The sequence below is a fragment of the Oncorhynchus kisutch genome, linkage group LG28 (genome assembly GCF_002021735.2).
Source record: "Oncorhynchus kisutch isolate 150728-3 linkage group LG28, Okis_V2, whole genome shotgun sequence".
NCBI classification, from domain to species: domain Eukaryota; kingdom Metazoa; phylum Chordata; class Actinopteri; order Salmoniformes; family Salmonidae; genus Oncorhynchus; species Oncorhynchus kisutch.
Window position 1 is genome coordinate 38415306 of NC_034201.2, and position 18960 is coordinate 38434265.

Below are 18960 nucleotides of genomic sequence, written 5' to 3' on the forward strand. Positions count from 1 at the left end.
TGTAATGGTGGGTTAAAGGTGAGAGAGAAGGTATGTGTAATGGTGGGTTAAAGGTGAGGGAGAAGGTATGTGTAATGGTGGGTTAAAGGTGAGAGAGAAGGTATGTGTAATGGTGGGTTAAAGGTGAGAGAGAAGGTATGTGTAATGGTGGGTTAAAGGTGAGAGAGAAGGTATGTGTAATGGTGGGTTAAAGGTGAGCGAGAAGGTATGTGTAATGGTGGGTTAAAGGTGAGCGAGAAGGTATGTGTAATGGTGGGTTAAAGGTGAGCGAGAAGGTATGTGTAATGGTGGGTTAAAGGTGAGCGAGAAGGTATGTGTAATGGTGGGTTAAAGGTGGCCTGGAGTTAGAGAAAATAAGAGTAGGGGTGGGGTTAGCGATGGGGTGGGGTTAGCGATATATAGAGGTATATGCAAATTATGAGGTAGGTGCAGGAGCTGAGGTTAGAACATTTGATATAATAGTGAGGGGAGGGAGGGGTCTGAGGTCCTGGGAGCAGGTATGTCTGTGTCCTGTGTACCCTGCCCTTTAGCACACAACGCTACAGGAGAGAGGGGCCCTTCGAACCACAGGAAACACAACTAACACACACTATAATTAGCAACCCTGGATGGATGGGAGGAGAGGACATGTTCCATTGAACTGGAAAAGCAGGTGGAGAGAGGGCAGGGGGAGAGAGGTGGAGAGAGGGCAGGGGGAGAGAGGTGGAGAGAGGGCAGGGGGAGAGAGGTGGAGAGAGGGCAGGGGGAGAGAGGTGGAGAGAGGGCAGGGGGAAAGAGGTGGAGAGAGGGCAGGGGGAGAGAGGTGGAGAGAGGGCAGGGGGAGAGAGGTGGAGAGAGGGCAGGGGGAGAGAGGTGGAGAGAGGGCAGGGGGAGAGAGGTGGAGAGAGGGCAGGGGGAGAGAGGTGGAGAGAGGGCAGGGGGAGAGAGGTGGAGAGAGGGCAGGGGGAGAGAGGTGGGGAGAGGGCAGGGGGAGAGAGGTGGAGATAGGGCAGGGGGAGAGAGGTGGAGATAGGGCAGGGGGAGAGAGGTGGAGAGAGGGCAGGGGGAAAGAGGTGGAGAGAGGGCAGGGAGAAAGAGTGAGGAATGGGATGAGGGCGGGCAAAAAGAGGGCTACATGGAGCGTGGGGAGGGCTGGGTCAGTGGAGCTGGGGAAAGCCTCTGAAATGGTAACGTCCACAACTTTCCATCCTTCCTCCTTTACAAGCAGGAAAGCCATGGAGCATTGACCGACTTCAAAGTCATACAGTATTGAGAGAACAAAAGGCTAGGAGCATTACTGAAACAGAACAATGGAACTTCAAAGCTTTGGAAAGGTGAGGTTATACGTATACTACGTCAGCTCAGTTTGTGAATGGTACCTGGTAGATGTCTGATAGGCTACTGCTCCCCGAGTCGCTGGTGATACTGCATCCAGATTGGCTGGGCGGCACGTGGATCCCCTGGCTGTGGGGGTGGTCTGTAAGGTGCATCTTGTTTAGGTCTCCAGGAAGCTGCTCAGACACACACAGGAAGAGAGCAGGACGGCTGTTAATATCACAGGACACACGCGCATGGCACGCGGGTGAACACACACTGTAGACAGACACGCACACACGCGGGTGAACACACTGTAGACAGACACGCACGCGGGTGAACACACTGTATACAGAGAGACAGAGCGAGACAGAGAGAGACAGAGAGAGAGAACACAAAAGCGATCAACTAGATTCAGCAGAGGGAAGAATTGTTTCATGAGCGGATGGTCGGAGGGCAGGAACATAATGACTAATAATTTGTAGACTGCAAGAAGCCTAAACAGATATATTTGCTAAAAGAATAATTTAATATCTGTATCTGTCTCTACTATGTGTGGGAATACTTGGGTACAGATTTCTTCAAATAAAATCACTTGGAGCTGATTTCCTGGTGATTATTTCTTTTACAGGCTTTTATGTCCAATGAAATTCCACACAAGAATAAATAAATAAATAAGTATATTTGGAAAGTATTCACACCCTTTTACTTTTTATTCTAAATGGATTGAAGAAATAAAAATCCTTCTCAAACTACACACAATCCCCCATAATGACAATGCAAAAGGAAATACCTCATGTAAATCAGTATTCACACCCTTTGCTACGAGACTCGAAATTGAGCTCAGGTACATCCTGCTTCCACTGATCATCCTTGAGATATTTCTACAACTTGATTGGAGTCCACATGTGGTAAATTAAATTGATGTGACATGATTTGGAAAGGCACACACCTGTTTATATAAGGTCTCACAGCTGACAGCGTATGTCAGAGCAAAAACCAAGCCATGAGGTCGAAGGAATTGTCCATAGAGCTCCGAGACAGGATTGTGTCGAGGCACAATTCTGGGGAAGGGTACCAAAATATTTCTGCAGCATTGAAGGTTACTATGAACACAGAGGCCTCCATCATTCTTAAATGGAAGACGTTTGGAACCACCAAGACTCTTTCTAGAGCTGTCTGCCCAGCCAAACTGAGCAATCGTTGGAGAAAGGGCCTTGGTCAGGGAGGTGACCAAGAACCCGATGGTCACTCTGAAGGAGCTCCAGAGTTCCTCTGTGGAGATGGGAGAACCTTCCAGAAGGACAACCATCTCTGCAGCACTCCACCAATCAGGCCTTTATGGTAGAGTTGCCAGACAGAAGCGACTCCTCGTCAATGGCTGTGCAAAGTTGCTAGATATTGGCGGGAACTGGAACATGCCTTTCGTACACGTCAATCCAGAGCATCCCAAACATGCTCAACGGGTGACATGTCTGGTAAGTACGCAGGCCATGGAAGAACTGGTACATTTTAAACTTCCAGGAATTGTGTACAGATCCTTGAGAAATTATCTTGCAGAAACATGAGGTGATGGCAGTGGATGAATGGCAAGACAATGGACCTCATGGTAGAGGAATTAACATTCAATTATTTGGCAACAGTTCTGTTGGACATTACTGCAGTCAGCATGCTTATTGTATGCTTCCTCAGAACTTCAGACCTCTGTGGCATTGTGTTGCGTGACAAAACTGCACATTTTACAGTGGCCTTTTATTGTCCCCCAGTACAAGGTGCACCTGTGTAATGAACAGCTTTTTGATATGCCACACCTGTCAGGTGGATGGATTATCTTGGCAAAGGACAAAATGCTCACTAACAGGGATGTAAACAAAAATGTGCACAACATTTAAGAGAAACAAGCTTTTTGTGAGATGAGGATCACTGAAAATAAACTGTAAATGAAAGAAAAATGTACCACTTCCGTCGCTCCCTTTCAGGGCGCAGGTTCGCTCCCTTTCAGGGCGCAGGTTCGCTCCCTTTCAGGGCGCAGGTTCGCTCCCTTTCAGGGCGCAGGTTCGTTCCCATTCAGGGCGCAGGTTCCCTCCCATTCAGGACGCAGGTTCGCTCCCATTCAGGACGCAGGTTTGTTCTCTAAACCATAAGCTACTACTACACACCAGTCAATAATGATCACCTCACCTATGGTAGATGGAATTAAATTTCCAGTCAACCTGGATAATGTTACAACAGCTCAGTGTTTCAATAACCAACCAAGAAAACCATCCCATCAATGAGAGACTCAAGACACCACATCCAAAACAGACAAAGAGCAGCCACCAAAGCCCTGCTAACCAATGCCCTGCTAACAACCTAACCACACACAGTCAATGTGACCAGTTCAGCTTCTATATCACATCGATCAGGTATTCTACCAACTCAGTCCAGTGTTCCCAGGTCTTACCAGCCTGAGGCGGGTGAGGGAGCTAGTCTGGTTGCGTGGACAGTGGGTGAACCTGCATCACACCTCCATGGCCACCTCTGCCAGCCAGACAACAAGCCACCCGCCCAACGCTGGCACTGGACCCATCTCCGTGCCACCATGCAATATTAAACAAATTCAGTCTACACTATGTACTGGTGGGGGCTGGGCAGTCCGACCAACTTACAACCCCTTAACCCATCCCTCCACAGGGGACTGGGGAGAGTCCATCCTCCAACCTCTACACCATACACAAGATAAAACACAGGCTGGACTAGGAGACAGGAGAGCTGGTTGCAGTCATGAGAATGACCCTGAACACAATAACACCTAGGTGGAGCTGGAAAAATCCCACACTGACAATTAGGTTAGACAAATGTCTCCTAGATGGGCTGGGCTCCCCACCTCGGTCCTATGTAGAGAGCAAGGCCGAAGCTGGAGTAAAAAAAAAATGGAACCTTTATTTAACTAGGCAAGTCAGTTAAGAACACATTCTTATTTACAATGATAGCCTGCACTGGCCAAACCCAGACGATGCTGGGCCAAACCCAGATGACGCTGGGTCAAGCGCTGCCCTATGGACTACAGCCTGGATTCGAACCAGGGTGTATGTAGTAACACCTCTAGCACTGAGATGCAGTGCCTTAAGCCACTGCGCCACTCAGGATCCCCAGGGTGAAGGTGTGCAGATAGGGCGGTCAGAGAGTAGCCTAACTGTGAATAATGTAACACTTCTCCACAGCTCAGTCAGGAAATCACAACCAAAACCACAAGCATTCTCATCTGGACACATCCACTCCTATTCAACTAAAATCAATTTCCCATTACACTGGGGCTGTAAGTGCAAATCTTCTTCCACTTACAGCTCAACTGGCACCAACATGAGGGGCGTCGCCGGCAGCAGTTGATATTGACAACAGCAACCAAAGGTGCCATAACTAAAATGAAAAGTGTTTCAAGTCATACAGCGGCCGGTTAGAACAGACTCTCCCTCTCAACGAGCTAATTCTGTTCATTCAGCTCATTCTGTTTATTCCACAGCCAAGTGGGTCAATATTGATTCCTTTACGATGGGGTCAGGTTTCAGACAAGGATGCAGGCCAGAGATTCATCAATTTAACAAATCTATCGGATTCCCAGAGGAGAAAACTAATGTATATATCCATTATCATGGCCTCAAAACCCATAACATTTAGGATCTCAATGCTACAACCACTCTGGTTAAAACTCCCAACATCAAACAACAACAGCAGCGCCGTTATCAACAATCAGAAACAGTGGTGACACTAGGTCGGGTGTTGCTGTCACATGGCATGGCAATCAAAGTCTTTCATCCTGGGGATGGAGTCTGATGATGACATATGAGAGGCCGTGGGAGGACGGGATTGGCTAATGAGGCCGCCGGGGGGGACAAACGGGCCAATGAAAAGGAAGCCCTCGCTAATTGCTGCAGTCTCACGGCTCTAATTCACACTTCACCCCAACTTTTACTTAATGGCACCCCAATGCCCTCCCGCCTTCCACTGTCTGTTCTCCTCCTGTTCTGATCATGAATTAATGAGAGCAGTGTGGGGTGATTAGATATGAATGTCTTATTCCTTTGGCTGTGTGAATCTATCACATCAACAAGGGAACGCAAGGCGAGCCAGGACTGATCATTTAAGTCGTCTCTCTAAAAGCCCAAACTATGACTAGACCTAAATTGGAGTCACAACAGAGCATTTCTAATTTATTCACTTCTATTATAACCTTACTTTGAAAAGGAGATATATTTTACTGAACTTGTTGTGGGATTGAACCGCCATTCCCCTCGTTCCTGAGGCCTTTATAGTGCACTATAAAGGGAATGGGCAGCCATTTGGGACGCAGAGATTGGAATAAAGCTGTAAGCAGATGTTTAGGTGTGATGCTAGTAATGACCCTGGTTCACAAAGACAGGCCACTGATCCAGAATCAGCCAGTTGTAGACGCAGCAGCACTAACGCACCGGTACAGGAACCCAGCAGGGGCTCCATCATTAAAACATAGTGGAGCTTCCCAATTATGCCTCAACTGCTTCAGAGCTGAGCTCGCCACAGCAAGGGAGGGCTAGTGTCAGCCTATTTATAGATACTGGACGTATGGCATATTCAACATGCATAGATCCAAGCCATTTCTATTCCATCTTTCATTGGAGGCAAATCATTGCATCATGTATGACAGGAGAGAAGCAATCCTCACATCTCAAAGTGAAATAAACCAGAAGGAGAGGTCTTAACATGTTTTTCTTTTATCACAGAGTAGAGCAGTCCTCCCAAACAGAGACACGTGAGCCTGGAGGTGGGCTGGGCTGCTCGGGGTTAAGAAGGAAGTACTTCTGATGATAACACTGTAGAGGACGTCAGTCACTGGAGCCATCCAACCTAACTATTCACATGGCCAGATGTTGCTCCTCCCCGCCAGTGTCAAATACGCTCCCAGACAAAAATCTGTGACCCGGAGGATAGTCTTTTCCCTCCTCCCACATGGCGGCAGGGCGGGCGCTTTAATCACTGCTTCAGGAGGGATGTCCTTGATCAGTTGAACAGGAGATTGATCCATTTCAGATGTAATGTCTCAGAACCGTTCCAAAACACACACACTGGTTACAACGGATCTCCATTTCCATGTTTTATGTATCAATATCCCAACTCAAATCAGTTGGGTTAGATTAGAGCGTCCAGCTGTGGATCTCTGTGTTCTGCTAGTAAGTGAGGAGAGACCGACCGACTGACACACAAGATGAACGCCGTTGTAAATAACAGGCTGGGAAGAGTGCTGCAGACTGCAGTCAGAGAGAAAGAGCAAGTTATTGATATATATAGTCGATTACTCAACTTCCCGAGACCCAAGCAGCCAAAGCAATTATGTTAACATCAATAAAATGAGCGTTACTCCTGGCTGCCAACTCCCTACCAGGCCAAATTTAAAGGGATACTTTGGGATTTTGTCAATAAGGCCCGTTGTCTACTTCCCCAGTGTCAGATGAACTTGGTTTACCAGTTGTGTCTCTGCGTGCAGCAGTGGAGGCTGCTGAGGGGAGGACGGCTCATAATAATGTCTGGAACGGAGCAAATGGAATGACATGAAAAACAAGGAAACGGTGTGTGATATGTTTGATACCATTCCACTCCAGCCGTTACCATGAGCCCGTCCTCCCCACTGACCTCCTGTGGTGTGCAGTTTGAAGGAAGTGGCTAACTAGGGCTAGCGCAATTGCTAACTAGCTTTAGTATAATGACAGTCTACGCCAACAGACTTCCAGTCATTGCGCTAACAGTAGTTAGCATTGGCTTGCAAAACAACCTCTAACTTCCTTCATACTGGACACAGACATGCAAATGGTATCCTGGTAGGTTAGCTACCTGCAGATTCATACAGGGTAGTAACGTCATGCGTTCATATGGTTCATTGTTTACCTAGTTAGCTACGTCTTACCAAAAGACTCCACAATGCAAGTAACCATTTCGGGTGCATTCATAAATGCAGTCTGGCAATCTACTCAGATTACAGAGCGCTCTCGTCTGTGTGCCAGAGAGCTCAGAATAACTGATGAATTTACAAACGCTCAACACCCGTTGAACATGACCGGTGTCAGTAAACATCAGTCAGCCAGAGCGTCCAGTGTGCGCTCTGAAGGCGAAACGCTCTGAATTTACGGACGGATAATCTGACAGCACAGTTGCAGTCACCAACTCTCTGGATAACGTAACAGCCTAAGTAATGTTCAGTGAGCTGTTCTCTCTCACTTAGCTGTCTGGAAATAGCTAGCAAGTTAGCTTGGGTGCTGTTAGTACATTCGGATCAACCCTTAAAGAGATGGGTGGACTAAAGAGGATGTGAACGATGATGTATGGGTGTAGACACAGACAGGCTCTCCGATAGTAGTACCAAACCATTCAAAGGCCATTTTCATGTTTATCAACTTTCAAAGCATAATTACTTTCCCATTGTTCCTCAACTGTAGTGCATTACATACAATTTTATCCGATAATATATATATTTTGCTACATAAGACCGATTTGAGCCGGTCGGTCACATATGACTGGGGAAGTAGATAAAGGGCTTCGGTCAAAATCCCAAAGTATCTCTTTAATGGCACTGGAGGTGGACTAAACACCGAGCTGAATCTCAAACACTGGGTCCTGTACTGGGACACTAGTCATTATGCATTCTATTTGAGTAGAGGAGGTGTCCTTTAGCTAAGTCTTGATTGTTCTAATTAGTACAGATGTATTATGGACCAATAACTACTGAGTTATACTGGATGACACAAATGAGTACACACTGAAAGAGATGGTTGTAGAAATGAATTTCCAGATAAACAAATCATGAGTGAATGGATGGAATCCAGGAAGACATACATAAATATCCTATAGAAGTTGGCATGCTCCCTAAATTAGAACATCTGTACACGATGTCTGAGTAAGTAATGATGCCAACATATCACATCACATTAGATAGGGACATGGCATGGACTTCAATGGCCTGCAGATGGCAGCACCGCCAAACAGGCATGGCAATACTCAATCAATGTGCCAACCACTGGGCAAATAGCCTCATTGTTAATGCAATTTAGTTCATGTCATAACCTCAATTTTTTTTTTAAACACACCAACACACTGAGAAAGAGCGTCATCTTCAGTATATCAGCCAGTTACACAACTGTTAAAAAGCCAACAAGTTGAGAAACAAGAATACACACACCGTAGTTCTCCTTTGATGTCAGAGTCAATCCATTCCATCTTGATTTAGAGAATGCCCTCTTCCACTCACGGGATCAAACAAAATGGCACCAAATGAGTGTAGCCAGAGGCCAGCACATAAACTCACTAGGGAAGGGCAGTATGCAGATTTTCATACTGCTCCTATACCCTACAGGGGTACACGGTATTATCGGCAGTGCACACAAGGGGTGCCATTTCTTTTAATAGATTTGGATTTGTTTTTTGACACACAAAACAAAAAATGTAGGCAACCGGGATCTTAATCCAGCAGGGGATTGAACATCTGCTGTAGCGAAGAAGCTTGATCTTTCAAACTAGCCACTTAGCTAGTGTGTTAAAAAACCAATGCCTAGTTGGAGCCCTGAGCTGGAAATCATTTAAATTTGGCCCATCTTAGATAGACAACTTAGTTATAAGCCAGGCCGGGAGCCCCAAAACACCCTAAATAAATAAATAAATAAATAAATAAATAAATAAAATATACACACTCCCACTTATTTCAAAACACCTCTATATATACACGATACACCGCCCAAGCCTAGCGCACACTCAGAGAAGCACTAGCGCGCACACACACACAAATTAGTCCAGTGGTTGGCTTAATGGTGTTAGAGGTACAGGGGACACGGCAGCACTGCATTGCTCTCACAAACTCTCTGTGAACCAGCCCACCCTGAGATTATCCCCACCTCCACTCACTAGCCTCTTCCCTCTCTCCCAAAGCGCCTTCTGCACTCAAACACACAAGAGCAGTACTGTGAACCAAAGTCTACATCAAGATACAGTCCAGGGAGTGGAGGAGACAGAGGGCAAGCGAGGGAGGGAGAATATTATCTTTACAGAACCCCCACCTCTGTAGTAAGATGCATGGGGCTCTTGCAGATGAGATTGCAGGAAATTGAGAGATGTAAATTCATTTAAGTTGGATTTGAAGGTGACAAGTACAAAGGTGAGGCGGGGGGGGGAGCGAGAGAGAGCGAGCGAGACAGAGTGCGAGCGTGACAGAGTGCGAGCGAGTGCGACAGAGAGCGAGCGACAGAGCAAGCTCGACACACACAGGGAGAAGAGAAAAGGCTGCCAGGTGAAGACCCTTATCTCCCTCCACCTCATACATAATGATGACAGTCAAAGGACTAGGTAGTTACTCTCTTTGGTTTTATACCAACGCACAAATCAGAGGCAGCAGCATAAGCATGATGCCAGACCAAATAACTAATGAGTGTTGAGTGTGTCACAATTCATTTCACTGCTCCTTGTTGAGGCGGCATCTAGACTAGCACGTGTCACACATCAGACTGTCATTCTGGAACCAAAAAAGGAAATCGGATGAGAATGTTTTAGTTAAGACTATTTTAGCGATGATGTTCCCGGTCCTAAAGAGATACCAAAGAGTTGAATCACCACCCTTCCTGTGTTGCAACAGAATGTAAACTGAGGAGGAATGGCTGTCATTACTCCAGTGGGTAGTGACAGTATTGTGACAGCCAGGATGTTGAGTGGTGGCGTGGTGCTGACTCTGGCCCCGCCAGCTAGCTGGGACTTTTGCTCCAGACAGAGGATGTAGTCAGAGTGGCAGCCAGGACAGAAAAACAGGCACGACAACAGTCTACTGCTGACGATGTCTGTGTCTCCTTCTCAGGGAGACAGTGACTAATAGTATAAGGAGCAATCCAGGTTTAATCGTCCTGCCAAGGCCATCCTAAATCACCCAATTGTAATTAGTGGGAGCCACTTCTGTGTGTGTACAGGTTTAAAGACATTACATAAATCAATTAATTTACCCTCTCTGCTAGTTGGAGTGAGAGAATTACAGCAGGTCAAACTCTAAAGCCCTCTTGAGGAATGGTTATTTATTAAAAATACCTAATTAATTGATTTCAGGGTGGGGATGTGCTCCGTATCAGAGGGATGGGTCCAGGTCTCTGCCAGGGAGGTTTGATGTGTATGTCTGGGACATTAATATTTATAGGGGGGCTTGACACACCTGTAGCAGACTGCCTGCCTCTCCCCTGGCATGTGTACCATACTCAAACAGCACTGAGACAGAGTAACAGAAGGAGAGACAGACAGACAGACAGAAGAGAGAGAAAATGGGCCCCAGCCTGCCTCACTGTGCTAGGTGCTGTTAGAAACAGGAAGGTGTGATGGAGGGGAAGGTGGCCCTGTCAGGGGCTTTCAGTAAAGACGGCCATGGTAAATGCTACCCAGCTGAAGGACACAGAAGGCTAAACATTGGTTAACACCGACCAACAAATCCAGTGAGGGTTAGCCCCCCCCCCCCCTACCCCCTTCTCCTCACAGATGCTTCCTGCCCTCCTACCCTGCTCCACCCCCACCATGTACAACAACAACAGGCCCAGGGAGAAACCACCGGACTGAAACAGGGGGGTCCAGCCTGCAGGGGCTGCAGTCTGCCAGCCACACCCTTTAGTTCTCCTGTGCTATTGCTGGTTCTGGACCGTGTCATCTACAGTTGGCAACTTCCTCTGGCTCCTCCAGATGGTGGAAAACATTGGGGCAAAGGGAGTACCGTCTGACAGCTTAGTGTGGAGTCCAAACTAACAGTGTTGATGGACATAGCTTTACAGTTATTGGTTTAACAAGTTGTTATTGGTTTAACTGAAACCAGGCTGTAAGCGGTGGTTGGGTGTACAGGCTCATACAGGCTTACCCTCCAGGATCAGTGAACTACTATGTGAAACCCTGCAGGAACAAGCAGATACTGTATTCATTCATCTTGCTCCTTTGCACCTCTAGTATCTCTACTTGCACATTCATCTTCTGCACATCTATCACTCCAGTAATTGCTATATTGTAATTTCTTCACCACCATGGCCTATTTATTGCCTTACCTCCCTTATCTCACCTCATTTGCACACACTGTTTATAGACTTTTTCTACTGTATGTTTCTTTATTCCATGTGTAACTCTGTTGTTGTATGGGTCAAATTGCTTTATTCTTGGCCAGGTCGCAGTTGTAAATGAGAACTTGTTCTCAACTAGCTTACCTGGTTAAATAAAGGTGAAATAAAACATTAAAAGATCTCTTTAGCGGTCTCAAACTCAATCTGCCTGGAAGGACAGGCACACTGCCACCCTTCCATAAATACCCTTGAAAATATATGTATATATGAATACCCAGTGGTGGAAAAATCAATAGCACTAAAATGATGGAAACAGCTGGAATGGGTGATGCTACCCTGGCTGAAGAATCATCAGCACCTGGGTCTGGGCCACATCACTGACATTAGAGCTGTGGGTCTGGGGAGGGGCCACATCACTGACATTAGAGCTGTGGGTCTGGGGAGGGGCCACATCACTGACATTAGAGCTGTGGGTCTGGAGAGGAGCCACATCACTGACATTACAGCTGTGGGACTGGGGAGGGGCCACATTACTGACATTAGAGCTGTGGGACTGGGGAGGGGCCACATCACTGACATTAGAGCTGTGGGACTGGGGAGGGGCCACATCACTGACATTAGAGCTGTGGGTCTGGGGAGGGGCCACATCACTGACATTAGAGCTGTGGGTCTGGAGAGGAGCCACATCACTGACATTACAGCTGTGGGACTGGGGAGGGGCCACATTACTGACATTAGAGCTGTGGGACTGGGGAGGGGCCACATCACTGACATTAGAGCTGTGGGACTGGGGAGGGGCCACATCACTGACAGAGCTGTGGGTCTGGGGAGGGGCCACATCACTGACATTAGAGCTGTGGGACTGGAGAGGAGCTGTGTGTGTGTTTCAGGGGGATGGCTAGTAATGGGATCATCTGCAGTAAGCATGTCTGTGGGGCTCCACCATGAGAAGATTCTCAGGCCATTTGGTCCCATAATGGCAGCAGCAGCCCTAGCAGCACAGTGGTCATACCAATGAAGAGTTTGACCAAGGCTATTTCCCAAAATGGCACCCTACTCCCTACTGCACTACTTTGGACCAGGGCCGGTAGGCATCAAAATAAGTGCATTATATAGGGAACAGGGTGCCATTTGGGACACGACCAGATCAGAGTACTCAACAATGCTCATCATCACATGTAATGGACAGTAATAGCACAGACCAGAGATATGGCTAGTGTTTTTCAAATGCTACTAGCTATCTGTTTCAAAAGATAAAAACATAAATAAAGCTGAGCTGGATATGGCTTTAATATTGCAGTGTAGTGCAGTATCAGGTAAGTTCTTCTGCATGATAATGGTGACAAGGCTAGAGAGGATACACGGTTCTCACAACATTATGTAACGCTAGAGAGTAACATACAAAGTGAACATCTCGCAATAAGAGAAATATGCTCTTTTCTCTGCAAACGGTTTCTGCAACAGCACGTTCAATGAAAGAAGTGCTGCATCTTCTCCAACACATTTTGTTAATGCTACTAAACTCTAATCATGGCACTTGTAATGCCAACAAAGAACAACACAGAAAGCATACAAATATTACAATGTAATACAATGCATCATTCAGGGTAGGGTTTTTGCTTGCTTGCAATATCCTCCCGACCACAGCAGATAGAGCAGAGAGTTTTCAGTGTCCAGGGAGGTCTATGGTGTGATCTGGACAGGAAGATCAGGCGATAAGTATCAATATGCATTCGGCCCCCAGCTCATCCCTCATGGTAAATTACCATTCAGAAAAATAACAAAAGCCTAATTCTATGAATACGTACCAAATGGCACCTTATTCCATCAAATAGTGAGGTGCTCTACTATTATAGCGAATAGGGTGCCATTTGTGAGATTCCTTTTGTCTCTCTGCTGTGTGTATGTTGTGGGTTTGAAAAGGCTTAGTCAGTAGTTATTTAGGTAGGCAGGGAGCTAGGCCAGTAGAGAGGTAGGGAGCTTGGTCGGTAGGTAGACCGGGAGCTTGGTCGGTAGGTAGACCGGGAGCTTGGTCGGTAGGTAGACCGGGAGCTTGGTCGGTAGGTAGACCGGGAGCTTGGTCGGTAGGTAGACCGGGAGCTTGGTCGGTAGGTAGACCGGGAGCTAGGCCGGTAGGTAGACCGGGAGCTAGGCCAGTAGGTATGTAGGTCGGTAGACAGGGAGCTAGGCCAGTAGGTATGTAGGTCGATAGACAGGGAGCTAGTTCAGTAGGGAGGTAGGGAGCTAGGTCGGTAGGGAGCTAGGTCGGTAGGGAGCTAGGTCAGTAGCTAGGTAGGGAGCTAGGTCAGTAGCTAGGTAGGGAGCTAGGTCAGTAGATAGGTAGGGAGCTAGGTCAGTAGCTAGGTAGGGAGCTAGGTCAGTAGCTAGGTAGGGAGCTAGGTCAGTAGCTAGGTAGGGAGCTAGCTCAGTAGCTAGGTAGGGAGCTAGGTAGGGAGCTAGGTCAGTAGGTAGGTAGAGAGCTAGGTCGGTAGGTAGGGAGCTAGGTCGGTAGGTAGGGAGCTAGGTAGGGAGCTAGGTCAGTAGGGAGCTAGGTCAGTAGCTAGGTAGGGAGCTAGGTCAGGAGCTAGGTCAGTAGCTAGGTAGGGAGCTAGGTCAGTAGCTAGGTAGGGAGCTAGGTCAGTAGCTAGGTAGGGAGCTAGCTCAGTAGCTAGGTAGGGAGCTAGCTCAGTAGCTAGGTAGGGAGCTAGCTCAGTAGCTAGGTAGGGAGCTAGCTCAGTAGCTAGGTAGGGAGCTAGCTCAGTAGCTAGGTAGGGAGCTAGCTCAGTAGCTAGGTAGAGAGCTAGGTAGGGAGCTAGGTCAGTAGGTAGGTAGAGAGCTAGGTCGGTAGGTAGGGAGCTAGGTCGGTAGGTAGGGAGCTAGGTCGGTAGGTAGGGAGCTAGGTCGGTAGGTAGGGAGCTAGGTCGGTAGGTAGGGAGCTAGGTAGGGAGCTAGGTCAGTAGCTAGATTGGCAGGCAGGCAGCCAGGTCGATAAACAGGGAGCTAGGTCAGTAGGTAGTTGGGAGCTAGGTCAGTAGGGAGCTAGGTCGGTAGGGAGCTAGATCGGTAGGGAGCTAGGTCGGTAGGGAACTAGGTCGGTAGGGAGCTAGGTCGGTAGGGAGCTAAGTCAGTAGATAGCTCCATACCTAAGTCAGTAGGTAGGTAGGGAGCTAGGTCAGTAGGTCGGGAGCTAGATTGGCAGGTAGGCAGCCAGGTTGGCAGGTCAATAGACAGGGAGCTAGGTCAGTAGGTAGGTAGGGAGCTAGGTCAGTAGGGAGCTAGGTCAGTAGGTAGATAGGGAGCTAGGTCATTAGGTACAGTGGGGCAAAAAAGTATTTAGTCAGCCACCAATTGTGCAAGTTCTCCCACTTAAAAAGATGAGACCTGTCATTTTCACCACAGGTACACTTCAACTATGACAGACAAAATGAGAAAAAAAATCCAGAAAATCACATTGTAGGATTTTTCATGAATTTATTTGCAAATTATGGTGGAAAATAAGTATTTTGTCAATAACAAAAGTTTCTCAATACTTTGTTATATACCCTTTGTTGGCAATGACAGAGGTCAAACGTTTTCCGTAAGTCTTCACAAGGTTTTCACACACTGTTGCTGGTATTTTGGCCCATTCCTTCATGCAGATCTCCTCTAGAGCAGTGATGTTTTGGGGACTTTCAACTCCCTCCAAAGATTTTCTATGGGGTTGAGATCTGGAGATTGGCTAGGCCACTCCAGGACCTTGAAATGCTTCTTACGAAGCCACTCCTTCGTTGCCCGAGGGCGGTGTGTTTGGGATCATTGTCATGCTGATTGACCCAGCCACGTTTTATCTTCAATGCCCTTGCTGATGGAAGGAGGTTTTCACTCAAAATCTCACGATACATGGCCCCATTCATTATTTCCTTTACACGGATCAGTCGTCCTGGTCCCTTTGCAGAAAAACAGCCCCAAAGCATGATGTTTCCACCCCCATGCTTCACAGTAGGCTGTGTAAGGGCTATTTGACCAAGAAGGAGAGGGATGGAGTGCTGCATCAGATGACTTGGCCTCCACAATCAACCGACCTCAAGCCAATTGAGATGGTTTGGGATAAGTTGGACCGCAGACTGAAGGAAAAGCAGCCAACCAATACTCCGCATATGTGGGAACTCCTTCAAGACTGTTGGAAAAGCATTCCAGGCAAAGCTGGTTGAGAGAATGCTAAGAGTGTGCAAAAGCAAGGCAAAGGGTGGCTACTTTGAATAATCTCAAATCGAAAATATATTTTGTAACCACTTATTTGGTTACTACATGATTCCTTATGTGTTATATCATAGTTTTGATGTTGTCCCTCTTATTCTACAATGTAGAAAATCATAGAAATAAAGAAAAACACCTGAATCAGTATGTGTGTCCAAACTTTTGACTGGTACTGTTTATGCCTACATCAATCTTGCACAGGATGATCTATTTTGGATGCAATTTGAATGAGATTGAGAAAGACTGCGAGAGGGTGCTCACATGTTGCATTAAATCAGTGCACAATATTCGAGTGATAGGCCATTGTAAAACTCTGCATCTGAATTAAAACAAAAAACGTTTGATTTATTTTCATTTTAAAAAAGGTGACCCCCAAAAGTCAGATGAAGACATAAATCAGACATGTGGTACTCATATGACAGTAGCATAGGCTCTGCTGCAGCAAATACAGGACCTGTGTCATAAGATTTTTTTTTACCCTGAGATAGATGATAGGTCTACATGCATTGTGAACTGCGCTCCATACTGAAATTAGCTGCATGTCACCACCCTGAACGTTGATGATTGATCAAGCAGAAAACATAGAAGATAAATTTTATGCAATTTCTAAATCTAACAGTTCCATTTCAAGTCATGCTGTTCATATGAATAATTTATTAGAATTTACTGGATCCTCGCAGTTATTTATCCTGGGAAAAGGGAGTGGTTTTGGGCAGTAAATCTTGGTAACAGTGTTCCCGCCTTTCAACCATACTTTCCACCAGACACTGGGAGGTGAATTCCCTTTGCAGCAGGACAATAACCTAAAACACAAGGCCACATCTACACTAGAGTTGCTTACCAAGAAGACAGTGGATGTTCCTGAGTGACCTACAAGTTACAGTGCATTTAGTATTCAGAACCTTTCCCTCTTTCTACATTATGTTATGTTACAGCCTTATTCTAAAATGTTTCGTTTTTTTATTCCACTTTAACAAAATGTGTAATAAGTCAAGGGGTGTGCATTCTTTCTGAAGGCACTGTAGGTAGGGAGGGGTAGGAGGGAGATAGGTCAGTAGAAAGGTAGTAGGTTTGGGCGATATACCGGGGTATTTTGAAATACACAGATGGTATGATTTCAATACCGTTTCGGTCTTATAACTATAAGTTAAGCATAACGTGTCAGATAAATTATATCCAGTTAAGGGCTGCCAGCTAAGTGGCTAGATGTCAAGATCAAGCTTCTTGGTTACAGCAGAGACATTCAATCCCCTCCTGGACCAAGACCCCGGTTGAGTTATTTGTGAGTGAGATTTTAGAAATAGCGCCCCTTGTGTGCACATCCAGTGATACCAAATGACAAGAAAAAAATGTGAACGTAATCAAATGTGTGAATTAGGCCTATATTTTACCCATTGCAGCTTCACAATGAACGGCAATGAATTAGAGCCCCATTACTGTTATACCAAACTAGTATTTAACAATCTTCCAAGGCCAATGCATCACAGCAACAAAGATATTAATTGATTTTTCACATGTTGATTGCCAATATTTCCCCCCCTCATCTTTTCCTACCTAGTACACATTCAAATAATACTTTGGATATGATCAAATGCTTCAAATCTGACTCCATCCATCCTGATGATAAAAGATGCTTGGATGAGAAGCTCCATATCTAGTGAGAACTAGAGGCTGGGCCGAGAGACAGTTACCCCACCAGCAGAGCCTGTCGACAGCACAACCTTCCCCTGCCGGACTGCCCTGTCCCTGGATCCATTTCACTGCAGCTTTTTCTCCCCTCTGCCTCCATTACTATTAAAAGGTAATCAATCCACACTGATTATGCCAAAGTTCTCCAACCCCATTGATTGCTGATGTAGCAAGACTAAGCGCCCTGCACTTGAGCAGGGAAGCACTCTCCCCTGAGGGAACGAAAGACGGTGGCCAATGAGCTAATAAAAATAAACACGGCAGAACAGAAGGCAACAAGCCTTAAAGTTAGCAAACCCTTGACACCTGTCCTGATCCCAGACCAGTCAACAGGGGAGAATGGTTGGATTCTAAAAACTCTAATGTGCTCTGGGTTCCATTAAGAACCCTGCCTGGAAGTGATGTACATCCCAAATGACACCCTATTCCCTATATAGTGTACTACCAGTGACTCTGGTCTCTCTCAGGCCCATCAAAAAAACTAAAGTCAGAGCCAGTCAGAACCAGGAATTCACAGTGACACAAAGGGAGGAGACCGGCTCCAGGGAGGTTCATAGGGTTCCAGACAGGGAGAGTAGTCGCCCATATTTAGAATTCTGTCATCTGTTGCCAAGCTTCTGTTTCAGAGTGAATCAGAGACGCCCCCTTGTTAATCTTATTCCAAAGTGTTTGAATATTCATTAAGGCATGGTTCTCAACATCAATATTCAACACCAACTCATGAGTTGTTCAGCAGTCAATAGTCCTGAAGTCCAGCTCTGTCCACAAACATAACTGATGAGAAGGATTTCAGTAGATTAATACTGGCAGTGAATCTCTTATTAAGATGAAAACCAAAAAGGCAGAACATAAACATTCCAAGCCATATAATTGTACATCAAAGAGATGGGAGGAAATAGTCTGGACGGCCAACAAGTGAGCGTCAGAAACGCTCTCTTCAAAAAGTAGACACAAATTAATAGGATTAGCTCGGCACAACACCAGTTAGGATGACAACGCTATTTCCGACCATACTGTAGCTTCAGTCAGTCTGGTACTTGAGCTGATGGGCTTCCAGGGAAACCTCATTAACATTTCAGAGGTCTGCTCATCTCATCACCGACGGGCGGCAAACAATTGTCACTAGACCCGTCTTCAAACAGGCTGCTTCTCATCTCATGGTGCTCTCATACAGAGGATTATACACAGGACTACACATTGCTCAACTATGGATGAAGAGGTTTTGTCTCCAATCATAGAAGTGTCAGAGTAAGGCAATTTTTATTTTTATTTAACTAGGCAAGTCAGTTAAGTACAAATTCTCATTTACAATGACGGCCTAGGAACAGTGGACTAGCTGCCTTGGTTTTTTGTTGTCAACCTTACTTTGCTACCTGACAACTTTACATTTTTTTACTTTTTAATTACCGTTTATATTTTTAGTTTTTCCCCTCACTCAACTTTTTTTCATTCGACTTTTTCACTCCGGACGCTTCATCTGGATTTGGTTCGTCTGGACCTCGACCAGAGCGAAGCTAAGTAGTAACATTAACATGGTGCCTTCTAATTGCAGTCGCTGTACTCATAATATACAGGAGAATGATCGCCTTATGGCGAGGATAGCTGTGTTGCAAGCCCAGCTTTAGACGCAATGTTTAGGCAAGGGTAATTTCAGTGTAGGAAATGATGAAAC

General features: G+C 46.2%; 1 protein-coding gene across 9 annotated transcripts in view; it reads right to left on the bottom strand.

Moving 5' to 3' along the window:
* Positions 1–18960, bottom strand: part of LOC109872506 (rap guanine nucleotide exchange factor 6) — a 165715-nt gene that overhangs the window by 48680 nt on the left and 98075 nt on the right. For all 9 annotated transcript variants that reach the window (XM_031807449.1, XM_031807447.1, XM_031807451.1 and 6 more), the window contains one exon: positions 1359–1490. In XM_031807449.1, the coding sequence (XP_031663309.1) occupies positions 1359–1490 (132 nt within the window). The remainder of the gene's footprint in view (positions 1–1358; positions 1491–18960) is intronic.